This window comes from Myxine glutinosa, chromosome 11 (genome assembly GCF_964187855.1).
Source record: "Myxine glutinosa chromosome 11, kmMyxGlut1.1, whole genome shotgun sequence".
NCBI lineage: Eukaryota > Metazoa > Chordata > Myxini > Myxiniformes > Myxinidae > Myxine > Myxine glutinosa.
The window spans coordinates 2,549,666-2,567,291 of record NC_136271.1 but is presented as its reverse complement, the minus strand read 5'-3'; the positions used below and the strand labels follow the sequence as shown (position 1 = coordinate 2,567,291).

The following is a 17,626-nucleotide window of genomic DNA, read 5'->3' as shown; positions in this document are numbered from 1 at the left end:
TCCCCTTGTAGACCACTATGCCATCAATAGTGTAGAGGTGTTCACGGAAGGGAAAGTATTCCAAAATGGACACAGGGAAATCGTCCCGACTGGCAGGTAGACCCTGCTCAATAGAATTGAGTAACTGCAGCATCTGAGTGTCACTTGCTGTTTCGTCCCGAACATCGTCCCAAGTGACGGACCGCACAGAATCGAGTGTCTTGATGGCTGCCATAGAAATAGCCATTTCCATGCCAGTGTCGTCATCTGTGGTCCACAGCCCAGTCAAGGTGTGCTGTCTTAGTGTAGTCGATGTGGCCACATCCATAATGGAGGAAATGTCATCCACCAGTGGCAGTCGTTCCGATGGTCTGGCACCCGACGGATGTCGTGAAATCGCATCTGGTACGCAGTGTCGTTTTCCCGGGATGTGGATAATTCGGAAACGATATGCTAGGGTCCTTTCTTTCAAGTTGGCAAGCCGCGTGTTATGGATGTCCTCTAATCGTCTGTCACCAAGAAGCTTGATTAAGGGCTTGTGATCGACGGCAATAATCAGGTTCTTGCATCCCAACACAAAATACTTTACTTTTTCCAGGCTGTCCGCCACTGCTAGAGCTTCACCCTCTATCGGAGCATAGCGCGACTCCGCTGCATGGGTGAAGCGGCCTCCAGCAAGGGTGATTTTCCAGCCATCGGGGCAGCACTGTGGGGTTTCACCAGGGCATCTGCAGTGTTTTTGGAGGAGCCAGAAGCCAATCCCATCCTTCGACCAGTCAGTTGCGAGACATGTTGTCCGTTCCTTGTCAAAGATCCGGACCCCATTTGCGACTTCAGATATGATGAGTCGTTTTGATTCTTCGAATAAGGATTGTAGTGTTGCATCCCAGTAGAAGGGGGTGCATGGTTTTAGGAGGTCCCGAAAAGGTCGCATCCTCTCGGTCATGCTGAAGCAGTATGTTACCTGATTGACTAGCCCAAACCAGGAGCGAATGTCAGTAATTGTTTTTGGTGTGGGGAAGTCCTGTATCGCTTGGAGATACCTTTGGCATGGTCGTACACTGTCCATGGTGATCTCGAATCCAGCGAATTCGACTGTGTCCTGACCAAAATGGAATTTCGTCGGATTTTGCGTAATCCCATTACGGCCGCACAGGTCGAGCCAGTTGCATGCCTGAAAAAAGCTCTCTTCCAATGTGTCGCTCCACATGATGGTATCATCAATACATTTGGACTTGTTTTTGAAGTCCGATACAATTTCGTCAAATCGTCTGGAGTATCCATCACCTGAAGCGATGTAACCTTGGGGAGTGGTGCAGTAACGGTATCGGCCCCATGGTGTGATGAACGTTGTCAGATGGCGGTCACATTCTCTGATTGGAACGCTGTGATAGCCATTCCAGGCGTCTGTTACCGTCTTTTTGGTGTTATGTGGCACCGCCATTGCTTGATGGAAGGGTGACTGGGTGTGGTGGGTCTCACGTGTGCAGTGCGCATTCAGTGGTTGCAGATCAACTGTCCTCCGTGGGGTCCCATCCTTCTTTGGACAGACGACCATTCTGCTGCACCATGTCACTGGTTCACCAATTGGCACCGGTTCCAGAACCCCTAACCTGATGTCACGATCGATACCAGCTTTGACTTCTGCCTGCCAGTGTAAGGGGACAGGCACTGGGGTGTGCACCGCTTTTGGTGTTGCCTCGGGGTCAACCATCAGTGTGAGAGGCGGACCTTCCATGTGGGGTAGTGGCTGGTGTTCGCAGACATTGAATGTGCTGCTTTTGTAGTACTCCAGTAGCCATTTCTCCAGCCTCTCTCGGTTCTCGTCAGTGGCCGGAAATGGGATAGATGTAGGCAGTGTAGGGGGAAGCGATCTTTCCGGGCAGTTACAATTTGCATCGATAACTGCTGCCACTGCAGCACCAACTGTGTTGGATTCGCCAATGGTTGGGAAGCTACTAGACACGAGGCCTAGATCGACGCATGCTTCACGACTGAGATACATGTTCCGTGTGTCAGGTGAGATGTAGCAGATTTGTCGGGTTTCAATAATGTCGCCATTGGCTGTGCGACCAGACAGGTGTAGGAGCATGGCGCCGATAATCCGGACCCTTCCACTGTTAACAGCATTCATCTTCAGGTTGACAGGTAACAGGTCTTCATTACGCAGCCCGAGTTTGTGGAAAATATTAAGTCCTGTGAGGCAGCTTTGACAGCCAGTGTCGGCCATGGCCTGGAGCCTGGCCGATTTTGGTCGGGATGACAGTGGCTGGCCGAAATGGTCATAAGATTCCTTATCGATCCGTGCTATGAGTTTTATGTACGGCTGTGGTTGAGACTTCTTCTTGGTCCAGCCAGAGAGGTGGTCAAATATATGGTGGTCGAGGTGTAGTGGAGTTGACAAGGTGGCCATGGCCCTTTTATTTTGCGGCTTCCAAATGGCCGTTTCTCGTTCCGTGACAGAGCAGAGGAGATCGTGGACCTGGCTGCTTTCTTCCACATCATGAGCATCCATTGATTTGTCCGTAGGTTTGTTGTCCGCCTTTTTCGTGCCTCCCCGGCAGACATGTGCAAAATGGCCGCGAGTGGCGCATTTACTGCATGTTTTCCCGTAGGCATTGCAGAATTGACGCCTTTGGTCGATGTTCGGCTGTTTGCCATGACCAGTTTTGCCGCAATAACTACAAATGGCCGCCTGCTTGTCGGTAGTGATCAGGGCTCTTTTGTTCTTCCAGTTTTTGTATTGGCTTGCGCCATGAGCGCCTTCACTATCGAGCAAGGCATTCTGGGAACGTTTCCCTGCTTCCTTGGCCTCGACGAAAATGAGAACTTCCTCCAAGCTCATGTTCTGATTTTGATCGCCGAGAATGTCCTGTTGTATATCTTGATCGGCGAGTCCCCGACATAGGACATCGCGAACCATGTCCTTGGTGTAGTTGACATCAGTAGGGGGATTGCATGAGCATACAACAGAAAACTTGCAGATCTCAGCTTGACCAGCCAGACGGGCTGCGTAGGTACGAATTGGTTCTTCTCGGTCCTGTCGCATGTTGTGGAGGTTTACGCGAGACACCATGGTATTCTCCTCTCGGACAGCAAGGGACCGAATGGCTTGTAGTATAGCTGCCTCGTCCTTGATTTCAATGCGTGGGTTGCTGCGGTGGAGGTCACGTCGTAGGTTATCATCACAACATTCAAGGAGTTGAACGCGAACATCATTGCCGATTATCTGGGTCGCTGCCTTGTAACCATCCCATCTTCTGGTGAAATATTGCCAATCTTCGCTGGTACCGCCGGTTTGGATACGAGGACGGCCGACTTTGTCCGGTTTGGCTGGTGCAATGGACGTGTGAGTCATGGCGTGGATGGAGAGCTGGATAGCAGCAACGGCATTGTCAGTGCTGTCAGTAACGTAGACACAGCTCGGGAAGGGGCAGACTGCAGCAGGCATCTTCAGATGAGTTGATTGTTCATAAACAAGGATGTATCAATTGAATGCAGGTTTATTAGCAACAACGATGAACAATCAATCTGCAAGACAAAGAAAGCGATGGTAGATATTAGAATAAGATAATAGATACAGAATATGCAAATAACAATGCGCAGTATTACACAAGATGAGAACGCAATAGAGAACAGCACCATACAAGAGTTGTCTAAAGACGATGATGCAAACTATTGCTGGTGCTCTTCATGATTTGACAAACACCCGTTAATGAACTGGCGTACCACATCATGGATGACAACTTCTTCGTGAGATGTAAAATCCTCGAAATTGCACCTTATAAATAGATATATCTATCTGCGATCACCAAGGGTAAGCCTTCCCCGGCACCTGTAATCAAATGACGGCCATCTTGTTTTTGGACCACCATATATGACCTTGACGTTGTACATTTTTGGATAGAGTGGAGATCAAGGAAATATGTCCCCATGTACAATCCAGCCATAAAACACAACCTCTGTTTGTGTGTTTGTACAGATGTCTGTCCCCGTTCATAAGGAAGATTTGAGGTGGGGTTTAAAGGCCAATCTTATAACACGGAGGTGTTCACGATGCTGTATTTTTTAGGATAAAACAAACTCGAAAAACATTTTCCATAAAAGAGTAATTATGTCTCTTCTATTGAAAAATGTAGACGGCGGCTTGCAAACCGAGCCTCAAGGGCGGTGTACAGAAGCGTTTAAAAAAATATAATAATAATACAAGGCGCAGGGAGGCGAAATTCGCTGCACGTGATGCGCTACTTGCGCAGAGTAAAACGAGTGTTCATTTACATCCTTATGATGTCTTATAAATAAAAAAGGTACGCGCACACCTGACACTAGGCCGAGGCTCCAGACTTTGGCACGCTCACCAGGCTGCACCGGCCAATAAACTGTTCCGACCCGTCGTTTTTGACGGACTTTTATACTCGTCCACCAATAAAACTCAACATCATGATTATCGGAGGGAAATTATTGAACTTATGATCAAAAAGGTGTTTTTTGTTAATTTGGTCACAATCCTATAAAGTAGGTGAAGGACACAAATCAAATAGCAGGTGCACGACTTCAGGGCAGGTACACTATTATGATGCAAGGTCATCTTGGAAAACCAAGCAGTCTTTGACATTGCACAATGAGCGATGACAAAAACGCATTTTGGTATTATGTAAATTAAGTGTAAATGCACCTTCCTCTAGGCCAGGTGTCAGCAACCCAAATAAAAAGTAGAGCCGTTTTTTTCAAATCGCAATATCTTCAGAACCGCAATGCAGGTAACCCGTTTCAAAAATCCAGGGTCACTGCTCCAAGTGCTGTTCTACTTTTTTCTGTTTTGACCCCTGTGACCCCAAGTCCCCACCTCCTGGGGCAGGTCCCCACCTCCTGGGGCATAAACCCGGGGTTTAATGCAAAAAATCCGAATATATTTCATGCGTCCCCCAATGTTGATTGCATAAACAAAGTTTCATTTAAAAAGTAAACAAAATGTACCCGTAATTGCATTTTTTGTTATTTGACCTTGTGACCCCGCTTTTTGGCCAAAATGATACTGCTCTTGCATCTTCGTGCCATGTGGTGATCACAACTACCAAGTTTGGTGAATTTCTGCCCAAGTGCTTCGGAGGAGTTAGTGTGACGGACGTGCAGAAAGACGGACGGACAGACAGACAGACCCGATTACAATATCCCGCCATTTTCTTTTCCAGAAAGTGTGGGGATAACCAGAAACTTCATGCAGAACTATTCCATGTTGGCCCAATGTTCTGTAAACTAGGCCTGGATGGTTCATTGGTAATTTGATGCGTCTTGTTATCGTATCGATGACCTTCCCAGTGTATGAAGCTAAGTTTAGGGTTAGTGTTGCTATCTTAGCCTGCAGTCTTGACTTCTTTAATACAATGTCATAAGTAATTAATAGAAGAAGTTTTGAAACAACTCCAAGATGTCTGCCTGTTTCCCAAAACGCCATTGTTGGTAGTATGTCCAAAAAATCCGGAATTGTATAGAATTGCTCCTCCTTGATCCCAAGTATAGAAATAATCCATTTTTCATCCCAAATCAACATGATTCCCTCGTCTTTGCAGGTTTCTTGGCTTGGCTGTCAATCAACTTTTTAAAAGGTATGTTACAAACTGGAAATCGTTCTGCACACCTACCTGGGTGTTTTATACTATTATGATTTGAGTTGCTCAATCGAGTTAATAACGATCGTGGATATGGGAAGAATAACCACAGGATCCCCCCAGCCAACTCCACAACGGCTTTTCTTTCCTCCACAATATATATATATATATCTCTCCCTTTCTCTTTCTCTCTCACTCTTAATCTTTTTATTTCATCATTTTGTGTTTTGTAAATTTAATAATTATTCGAAAAAGGTGAAACACACACACACACACGCACGCTTGGTTGCATACATATATGTTTATGAGATATGTATACAAGTGTATGTTGTATGTAGGTGTGTACCTGTAAGTATGTACAAGTGTACACATTATGTTTCTAGTTTTATCTGTGTGTCCGAGAACACACACACACACACACACACACACACACACACACACACACACACACACACACACACACACACTGATCTCTGCAGGTATTAGTTCGTTTTGTGCACAAAATGTATTGAATCCACCTGAAAAAGATCAATTTGAAGATTTCTGGAAAGTGATTTATGAAGACCCAAAATAACCAACAAACAATAACAGATACATTCAAAGTACACCGCCCCCATGCCAAATAATTAAATATCCTCCAGCGCGGTTCATGGAGACTGAATTGGGTGGAAGAGGTGTACAATAATTGATTGATTAATTGCATAGTTAGAATCAATAAATAATGATCATTAAATATTTTCTTAATCAATTGGCTAATGGCATACCTGAACTACCAGTGCTTCAGTGGAAGCTATAACTTTTTGAAAATTAATTAAATAAGTCATTAATTGAAAAAATTAAATAATGAATTGATTAATCAATAAATAATTAATCGATAAATTGATTAATCAATAAATCAAAAATATCCTTTATAGCCACATCACTTGGTCACTATCGTGTCTAAATATCAGCTTCCTAGCTCAAAAGGTGCCTGAGATACTGCCCAGATGAGAAAGGAAATAAATAAGTACTTAATTAATCGATAATAATTAAATAGCTAATCAATTTATTGATCAATCAATAAATCAAAAATGATATTTACAGCCAAATCACTTGGTCATTGTCATCTCCAAATATCAGCTTCCGAGCCAAAAAGGTGCCTGAGATACTGGCCAAATGAGAAAGGAAATAAATAAATACTTAATTAATCGATAATAATTAAATAACTAATCAATTAATTGATCAATCAATAAATCAAAAATGATATTTACAGCCAAATCACTTGGTCATTGTCGTCTCCAAATATCAGCTTCCGAGCCAAAAAGGTGCCTGAGATAATAACCAGAGGAGAAAGGAAATATGTAGGTACTTCATTAATCGATAATAATTAAATAACTAATGAATTAATTAATTAATCAAAAACAAAAAATACTGTTTTTGACAAAGGACTTGCTCACTATTGTGCCGAAATTTCAGCTTCCGAGCTCAAAGGATGGCTGAGATATCGCCCGGACAAATAAGAAAACAAACAAACAAACAAACAACCGGAGTAAAGAAAACAAACAAACAAACAAACAACCGGAGTGAAAACTGAGTACTCCCTTTCAGCACGCGTCAAATAAACAACCCCTTCGGTGCCCGGCAATGACGTCATGCAGCACCTGGAGATGGCATAGGAAAGGAGCGGTGTACAACAAACAAGAAGGTGTCATGCAGAGCACGATACTTGCAAAATCCACCCTTCCCGAAAATAAAAATTGCCATGGATACATCAAATTGTCTATTTCATGAAGATTTTCATTGACGGTCTTAATCAAAGCTCGGACCAATCAGATTAAAATTGATGTCATTAGAAGTTTGACCTTGAGTTGACCTTTGACCTCAAATAGTTCATTTCCCAATTCAGTGATGCACGATGTAATTGCTGTTTAATTTTCAAGTTAATGAGATGAAAATTGATGATTTTTCAGATGAAAATTGATGATTTTAGAAGTTTGACCTGATTTGACCTTTGACCTAAAAAATAGTTGGTTTCCCAATTCAGTGAGGGATTATGTAATTGCTGTTTAATTGTCAAGTTAATGAGATGAAAATCGATGATTTTTCAGATGAAAATTGATGATTTTAGAAGTTTGACCTGAGTTGACCTTTGACCTTTGAATAGTTGGTTTCCCAATTCAGTGAGGGACGATGTAATTGTACCAGATCAATCCCCAAATAATCAAACTGATTGAGAAAGCAATGCATCTTTGGAATACCACACTAAACCTGCAGCACTCGGAAGGGAAGATCAAAATACCAGATGTGTCGATACGTCGCGGAATCCTCCAAGGAGATGGCCTTTCGCCCCTCCAGCTTTTCCTGGCCCTGGACCCACTGAGCAAAGTCGTAACGAGTGAGGATATGGATACACCCGAACATCCAATGGAGAAACGTCCAAATAAACAGGAAAGGTGACAAATCTACTGTCCATGGATGATTTAAAACTCTTTGCACCAAACGACACGAATAATTATAGGGACTTCCAAAATGACGTATGAATGCGCTGTGCGTGCGTTTTATGGCGTATGAATGCGTTGTGCGTGCGTTTTATGGCGTATGAATGCGTTGTGCGTGCGTTTTATGGCGTATGAATGCGCTGTGCGTGCGTTTTATGGCGTATGAATGCGCTGTGCGTGCGTTTTATGGCGTATGAATGCGTTGTGCGTGCGTTTTATGGCGTATGAATGCGTTGTGCGTGCGTTTTATGGCGTATGAATGCGTTGTGCATGCGTTTTATGGCGTATGAATGCGTTGTGCGTGCGTTTTATGGCGTATGAATGCGCTGTGCGTGCGTTTTATGACGTATGAATGCGTTGTGCGTGCGTTTTATGGCATATGAATGCGTTGTGCGTGCGTTTTATGGTGTATGAATGCGCTGTGCGTGCGTTTTATGGCGTATGAATGTGCTGTGCGTGCGTTTTATGACGTATGAATGCGTTGTGCGTGCGTTTTATGGCATATGAATGCGTTGTGCGTGCGTTTTATGGCGTATGAATGCACTGTGCGTGCGTTTTATGGCGTATGAATGCGCTGTGCGTGCGTTTTATGACGTATGAATGCGTTGTGCGTGCGTTTTATGGCGTATGAATGCGTTGTGCGTGCGTTTTATGGCGTATGAATGCGCTGTGCGTGCGTTTTATGACGTATGAATGCGTTGTGCGTGCGTTTTATGGCGTATGAATGCGTTGTGCGTGCGTTTTATGGCGTATGAATGCGTTGTGCGTGCGTTTTATGGCGTATGAATGCGTTGTGCGTGTGTTTTATGGCGTATGAATGCGTTGTGCGTGCGTTTTATGACATATGAATGCGCTGTGTGTGCGTTTTATGGCGTATGAATGCGCTGTGCGTGCGTTTTATGGCGTATGAATGCGCTGTGCGTGCGTTTTATGGCGTATGAATGCGTTGTGCGTGCGTTTTATGGCGTATGAATGCGCTGTGCGTGCGTTTTATGACGTATGAATGCGTTGTGCGTGCGTTTTATGGCGTATGAATGCGTTGTGCGTGCGTTTTATGACGTATGAATGCATTGTGCGTGCGTTTTATGGCGTATGAATGCGTTGTGCGTGCGTTCTATGACGTATGAATGCGTTGTGCGTGCGTTTTATGGCGTATGAATGCGTTGTGCGTGCGTTTTATGGCGTATGAATGCGCTGTGCGTACGTTTTATGGCGTATGAATGCATTGTGCGTGCGTTTTATGGCGTATGAATGCGCTGTGCGTGCGTTTTATGGCGTATGAATGCGTTGTGCGTGCGTTTTATGACGTATGAATGCGTTGTGCGTGCGTTTTATGGCGTATGAATGCGTTGTGTGTGCGTTTTATGGCGTATGAATGCGTTGTGCGTGTGTTTTATGGCGTATGAATGCGTTGTGCGTGCGTTTTATGGCGTATGAATGTGCTGTGCGTGCGTTTTATGGCGTATGAATGCGTTGTGCGTGCGTTTTATGGCGTATGAATGCGTTGTGCGTGCGTTTTATGGCGTATGAATGCGTTGTGCGTGCGTTTTATGGCGTATGAATGCGTTGTGCGTGCGTTTTATGGCGTATGAATGCGTTGTGCGTGCGTTTTATGGCGTATGAATGCGTTGTGCGTGCGTTTTATGGCGTATGAATGCGTTGTGCGTGCGTTTTATGGCGTATGAATGCGTTGTGCGTGCGTTTTATGACGTATGAATGCGTTGTGCGTGCGTTTTAAATGACTCAGCTTTAACGAACTGGAGCACTTTTGGCCTGCCGTTACTGTGGCGAAATCAATAAGTCAAATCGTCTTTTAAACAGAACTTTCAGCATTTAAACGAAAGAGTGCAAATTTCAAAATGGTTAACCATAATGGTTGTTCCTGGATGCAACTTATGGAAATATTGGAATACGATAAATATCCATGGATGAGGAGTCCCATTACTGTCATTTCCTGTTAATACAAGTGAGCAGCGGCAGTGGATAACACACATAAAGACACACACACACACACACACACACACACACACACACACACACACACACACACACATACAGACACACACACAGACACACATACACACACACACACACACACACACACACACACACACCTACAGACACACACACACACAGACACATACAGACATACACACAGACACACACACACACAGACACACACACACACACACACACACAGACACACACACACAGACACACATACAGATACACACACATACAGACACACACACACATACACACAGAAACACACACACACACACACACACACACACACACACACACACACACATGGATCCTGGGATGGAGAACGAATCATTATAAATGGCCAAGATCAGAGACACGATACAAATGGCTTTAAGAAAATAGCGGGACTCAGTCAGTACGTTCTGCAAGGTAGAAAAAGAAAGTACGAGTCACCTCCTATTGCGATGTAAAAAAAACCTCATGTCAGAGCAGGTGTACACCTAAAGGCACAACAAGGTATGTCGAGAAATACACTGGCACATCTACAGAAATTTCAATATCCCAGTTCCACAAAACTCATGGAAACATGAACTAAAACAAATAATTGAGAACAAGGAAAATCCCATCGAACCTGATGATCCCATCGAGCATGAACAGAAAGCAAAGTGTGCAATTGGATGTGGTAAGTAGGTTTAAAAAAGGGGAAAAACGGCATTGTGTTCGTTCCCAACGATTTTAGCCTAAATAATGCGAAAATCTAGAAAATGACCAAATACCAAGACCTCAAGAATGATGTGTAAAGATCCTGGAAGCTGAAGAGTGCCAAGATTGTACCAGTGACAATTGCAGTAATGGGAATGATGAAGAAGAACCTTACCGGGATCTTAGAAACCATCCATTGGAACATTACCACAAACAAACTGCAGTTGGGGTCTGTGTCGGGCTCAGGGACAATCCTGAAGAACAAAACTCAGAAAACAAGAAAACTTTACACACTGGTCCATGAACCGTCATGACCCCTCAGCGAAATGGAAGTGGATACTTCGTGAACTCAGAGCACTCCGTTCCACCTTCCGAAACCCGCGTACGGAGATAACAAACAACAACACACACCTGCTTCACCTTTGAGCAATAAATGCAAAAATCGAGTATAATTTATCTTGTGGTCCTGGAACCAAACAAACGTCGTAGCTCCCACTCCCCTCGCGGCTCCCACTCCCCAAGCGGCTCCCACTCCCCTAGCGGCTCCCACTCCCCTCGCGGCTCCCACTCCCCTCGCGGCTCCCACTCCCCTAGCGGCTCCCACTCCCCTCGCGGCTCCCACTCCCCTAGCGGCTCCCACTCCCCTCGCGGCTCCCACTCCGCTAGCGGCTCCCACTCCCCTCGCGGCTCCCACTCCCCTCGCGGCTCCCACTCCCCTCGCGGTTCCCACTCCCCTCGCGGCTCCCACTCCCCTCGCGGCTCCCACTCCCTTCGTAGCTCCCACTCCCCTAGCGGCTCCCACTCCCCTCGCGGCTCCCACTCCCCAAGCGGCTCCCACTCCCCTAGCGGCTCCCACTCCCCTCGCGGCTCCCACTCCCCTCACGGTTCCCACTCCCCTCGCGGCTCCCACTCCCCTCGCGGCTCCCACTCCCTTCGTAGCTCCTACTCCCCTAGCGGCTCCCACTCCCCTCGCGGCTCCCACTCCCCAAGCGGCTCCCACTCCCCTCGCAGCTCCCAATCCCCTAGCGGCTCCCAATCCCCTCGCGGCTCCCAATCCCCTCGCGGCTCCCACTCCCCTCGCAGCTCCCACTCCCCTAGCGGCTCCCAATCCCCTCGCGGCTCCCACTCCCCTAGCGGCTCCCACTCCCCTCGCGGCTCCCACTCCCCTAGCGGCTCCCACTCCCCTCGTGGCTCCCACTCCGCTAGCGGCTCCCACTCCCCTCGCGGCTCCCACTCCCCTCGCGGCTCCCACTCCCCTCGCGGCTCCCACTCCCCTCGCGGTTCCCACTCCCCTCGCGGCTCCCACTCCCCTCGCGGCTCCCACTCCCTTCGTAGCTCCCACTCCCCTAGCGGCTCCCACTCCCCTCGCGGCTCCCACTCCCCAAGCGGCTCCCACTCCCCTAGCGGCTCCCACTCCCCTCGCGGCTCCCACTCCCCTCACGGTTCCCACTCCCCTCGCGGCTCCCACTCCCCTCGCGGCTCCCACTCCCTTCGTAGCTCCCACTCCCCTAGCGGCTCCCACTCCCCTCGCGGCTCCCACTCCCCAAGCGGCTCCCACTCCCCTCGCAGCTCCCAATCCCCTAGCGGCTCCCAATCCCCTCGCGGCTCCCAATCCCCTCGCGGCTCCCACTCCCCTCGCAGCTCCCACTCCCCTAGCGGCTCCCAATCCCCTCGCGGCTCCCACTCCCCTAGCGGCTCCCACTCCCCTCGCGGCTCCCAATCCCCTCGCGGCTCCCACTCCCCTAGCGGCTCCCACTCCCCTCGCGGCTCCCAATCCCCTCGCGGCTCCCACTCCCCTAGCGGCTCCCACTCCCCTCGCGGCTCCCACTCCCTTCGTAGCTCCCACTCCTAGCGGCTCCCACTCCCCTCGCGGCTCCCACTCCCCAAGCGGCTCCCACTCCCCTAGTAGCTCCCACTCCCCTCGCGGCTCCCACTCCCCTCGTGGCTCCCACTCCCCTCGCGGCTCCCACTCCCCTCGCGGCTCCCACTCCCCTAGTAGCTCCCACTCCCCTCGCGGCTCCCACTCCCCTCGCGGCTCCCACTCCCCTAGTAGCTCCCACTCCCCTCGCGGCTCCCACTCCCCTAGCGGCTCCCACTCCCCTCGCGGCTCCCACTCCCCTCGCGGTTCCCACTCCCCTCGCGGCTCCCACTCCCCTCGCGGCTCCCACTCCCCTCGCGGCTCCCACTCCCCAAGCGGCTCCCACTCCCCTCGCGGCTCCCACTCCCTTCGTAGCTCCCACTCCCCTAGCGGCTCCCACTCCCCTCGCGGCTCCCACTCCACTCGCGGCTCCCACTCCACTCGCGGCTCCCACTCCCCTCGCAGCTCCCACTCCCCTCCTAACATGATTAATAGTAAATATCATCATTTGAAAAGTTGATTTTAGACTTACCCTGTGCTTTCACAATGTCCAGATATGTCTTTCCTCTTCGTGTTCAGAAGCACCAATCCAGATACACAAGCGTTGTGTATTTTCATGTTGCGAAGATGTCGTTTGTAGAATGGTTATTTTAGCCTTACCTGGTGATGACACACAGCATCGTCTTTCCAATTGCAGAAATCCATTCAATAAATCACCAAGCCTGCCATGTTCGCAGGATGCATTCCCGCAAGGTTCAAAGTTCATTCGGTGATCCGTCGGAGGTTTGGGTAGCACACGCCCGTTCACCTGGGCCTTGCACCGAGGCACACCATTGGGATTTTGCAGTATGGGTCGATGCCCTTTCGGTGACCTGAGAAAGTTGTCCAACTCTTTTATTGTGCAGAGGTACAACAGTCCTTTCTCTGAGGTACTTTTCCAAGTATTTTTGGCTTCTTTTAGAAGCTCGGTGAGCCATTTTACGTACCAATCCTTGCGCTTGCAACTGCCTCGTAACATTGTTACTAACATGCCGTAGGTGTGACCAGGGGATGTACTGCGGCCTCGACTTGTTCAATGTGGACACATTAATGGAGTGAAGACACTATACAATGTAGGAATCGTAATTGTTTCTTTAGCAACAATAGTGTGAACACACAATCATTTAGGTCTTGTCCAGCCACGAAGAGGTCGGTCACACGCCATTTAACGGACACCGAGTGTTAATGTTTCATATGATGAATGATCCGTTTCATCCTTCGTCATAAGTAAGTAATTCGACTGTTAATACCAATGTCGATGAATGTGTAAGCTGTCAGACTTCAGACTTCAGAGTGAGTCGGTGCGGTTGGCCCTCTGGGGTGTTCTTGTAATTATTCTGCCCAACAAAGACTTTGTCGCGGCGGCTGCGACTCATCGATACCCAGCTAAAGTTTCAATGATTGCGACTTGTTTCTGAGAATGTGAGCACGTGCAGTGAAGCTCGGCCCTATTCCCGAATTACTCCAGGAACGCTGATCCTGGACATAAGTTGTGATTATGGACACGTGAAGAAAGCACCTTTCATATAGAAATGATGCTAATGATTATTGTAGTTGTCGTTATTAATGTTTTATTACAATCGTAAATATGACACATTTTCTTGTCTTGTTCTAGGGACATTTCAAAAACCGATCCATGAATCCCTCGGGATTCTCGATCTTGGGGGAGGCTCGACTCAGATTTGCTTTCACACGCACAACAAGGTAAGAACTGATTTAAAATATATATAATAAATGAATTAATCTGGACATGCAGACACCATACTGTACCTCGGCACTATATAATAATAAGCGATATTTAAAAGGAAAGGTATAACAATAAACCAATCACAAATCACTCGGAGAGTACCTGGTGTGTGCAGGTACCTGCCATTTCTGCCATTGTGTCTTGGCAAAGGGAAAATAATTAAACGAAACGGAATTTACACTCAGCTCATTTTTTGCATTTTACAAAATTTAACGTCGAATTAGGAAACAAAGCCAATTAAAGAAAGTCCGTCAGTCGGTGGTTTTTAAATTTTATTGGAATAATATTTATCTCCAAACATTTTGGAAAAAAAAAACAAAAAACGGGAATGATCTTCTAATTGGCTTCGTCCGTCTCTGTCTGTCTGTCTCTGTCTGTGTGTGTGTGTGTGTGTCTTTGACTGTCCGTGTCTGTCTGTCCATCTCTCTGTCTATCTATCCATCTGTCTCTGTCCATGGTCTATGTCTGTCCGTCAGTCTGTGAATGTGTCTTAGGGCTGTCTGTATGTCCATCCGTCTGTCTGTCCTTGCTTGTCTGTCTGTCCGTCCATCTCTGTCCGTCCATCTCTGTATGTCCGTGTGTCTCTGTCTGTGAGTCTCTGTCCGTCCGTCCATCACGCTATCTCTTCCTAAACGGTTGGACAGAAATTTACCAAATGTGGTAGTGATCACCACATGGCACCACATTTCACAAAGGTGCAGGAGCAGTATGATTATTGGCCCCACCCATCTGGAGCAAGGTCAAAAGATCATATACCAAAAATGCAATTTCAGGCACATAAATGTTTTTTAAATTAAACTTTGAATATGAAATCAACATTGGGGGACACATGAAGTATGTAAAGATTTTTTGGACATGACCCTCACTCAGTTCATGCACCAGGGGGTGGGGACCTCGGGTCACAGGGTGGAACCTTGGTCCACACTTCTTGGTGGAACTTGATGCCATTTGGGGTCATTCTTGGTGGAACTTGATGTCATTTCGGGTCATTCTTGGTGTAACTTGATGCCATTGATGGACATGACCCTCACTCAGTTCATGCCCCAGTGGCATATACATGACCCTCAGCCAGTTCATACCCCAGGGGGTGGGGACCTCACGTCACAGAGTGGAACCTTGGTCCACACTTCTTGGTGGAACTTGATGCCATTTTGGGTCATTCTTGGTGGAACCTGATGCCATTGATGGACATGACCCTCACTCAGTTCATGCCCCAGGGGCATGTCCTTGATGGACATGACCCTCAGCCAGTTCATGCCCCAGGGGGTGGGGACCTCACGCCACGACCTTGGTCCACACTTCTTGGTGGAACTTGATGCCATTTTGGTCATTCTTGGTGGAACTTGATGCCATTTTGGGTTATACTTGGTGGAACTTTATGCCCTTTTGGGTCATTCTTGGTGGAAATTGATGCCATTTTGGGTCATTCTTGGTGGAACTTGATGCCCTTTTGGGTCATTCTTGGTGTAACTTGATGCCATTGATGGACATGACCCTCACTCAGTTCATGCCCCAGTGGCATATACTTGATGGACATGACCCTCAGCCAGTTCATACCCCAGGGGGTGGGGACCTCACGTCACAGAGTGGAACCTTGGTCCACACTTCTTGGTGGAACTTGATGCCATTTTGGGTCATTCTTGGTGGAACCTGATGCCATTGATGGACATGACCCTCACTCAGTTCATGCCCCAGGGGCATGTCCTTGATGGACATGACCCTCAGCCAGTTCATGCCCCATGGGGTGGGGACCTCACGCCACGACCTTGGTCCACACTTCTTGGTGGAACTTGATGCCATTTTGGGTTATACTTGGTGGAACTTGATGCCCTTTTGGGTCATTCTTGGTGGAAATTGATGCCATTTTGGGTCATTCTTGGTGGAACTTGATGCCCTTTTGGGTCATTCTTGGTGGAACTTGATGCCATTTTGGGTCATTCTTGGTGGAAGTTGATGCCTTTTTGGGTCATTCTTGGTGGAAGTTGATGCCATTTTGGTCATTCTTGGTGGAACTTGATGCCATTTTGGGTCATTCTTGGTGGAAGTTGATGCCTTTTTGGGTCATTCTTGGTGGAACTTGATGCCATTTTGGGTCATTCTTGGTGGAACTTGATGCCCTTTTGGGTCATTCTTGGTGTAACTTGATGCCATTGATGGACATGACCCTCACTCAGTTCATGCCCCAGGGGCATGTCCTTGATGGACATGACCCTCAGCCAGTTCATGCACCAGGGGGTGGGGACCTCACGTCACAGAGTGGAACCTTGGTCCACACTTCTTGGTGGAACTTGATGCCATTTTGGGTCATACTTGGTGGAACTTGATGCCCTTTTGGGTCATTCTTAGTGGAAATTGATGCCATTTTGGGTCATTCTTGGTGGAACTTGATGCCATTTTGGGTCATACCAGGTGGAACTTGATGCCATTTTGGGTCATTCCGAGTGGAACTTGATGCCATTTTGGGTCATTCTTGGTGGAACTTGATGCCCTTTTGGGTTATTCTTGGTGGAACTTGATGCCATTTTGGGTCATACTAGGGGGAACTTGATGCCATTTTGGGTCATTCCGAGTGGAACCTGATGCCATTTTGGGTCATTCTTGGTGGAACATAATTCCATTTTGGGCATTCTTGGTGGAACTTGATGCGTTTTTGGGTCATTCTTGGTGGAACTTCATGCCATTTTGGGTCATTCTTGGTGGAACTTGATGCGTTTTTGGGCATTCTTGGTGGAACTTGATGCGTTTTTGGGTCATTCTTGGTGGAACTTCATGCCATTTTGGGTCATTCTTGGTGGAACTTGATGCTATTTTGGGTCATTCTTGGTGGAATTTGATGCCCTTTTGGGTCATTCTTGGTGGAAATTGATGCCATTTGGGTCATACTTGGTGGAACCTGATGCTATTTTGGGTCATTATTGGTGGAACTTGATGCTATTTTGGGTCATTCTTGGTGGAACATGATGCTATTTTGGGTCATTCCTGGTGGAACTTGATGCCATTTTGGGTCATTATTGGTGGAAATTGATGCCCTTTTGGGTCATTCTTGGTGGAAATTGATGCCATTTGGGATCATTCTTGGTGGACCTTGATGCCATTTTGTCTCATTCCCCAGGGGCCATTTTTGATGATGGAACTTGATTTGATGCCATTTTTCAACTTTGCTTTAGGTGGGAAGTGTTGGGTTTGCAAAGGCATCCTATGGACCTCTACTCCAGGTCACTATTCCAGG

At 47.4% G+C, this 17,626-nt stretch overlaps 2 protein-coding genes across 3 annotated transcripts in view; one reads left to right on the top strand and one right to left on the bottom strand.

Annotated features, from left to right (window-relative positions):
* LOC137436353 (ectonucleoside triphosphate diphosphohydrolase 6) overlaps positions 1 to 17,626 on the top strand; it is a 98,093-nt gene that overhangs the window by 39,985 nt on the left and 40,482 nt on the right. For both annotated transcript variants that reach the window (XM_068130055.2, XM_068130056.2), the window contains exons 5-6: positions 5,550 to 5,585; positions 14,266 to 14,354. In XM_068130055.2, coding sequence (XP_067986156.1) covers positions 5,550 to 5,585; positions 14,266 to 14,354 — 125 coding nt within the window. The remainder of the gene's footprint in view (positions 1 to 5,549; positions 5,586 to 14,265; positions 14,355 to 17,626) is intronic.
* Positions 1 to 17,626, bottom strand: part of TAF5 (TATA-box binding protein associated factor 5) — a 543,784-nt gene that overhangs the window by 505,151 nt on the left and 21,007 nt on the right. The gene's annotated exons all lie outside the window — the stretch shown is intronic.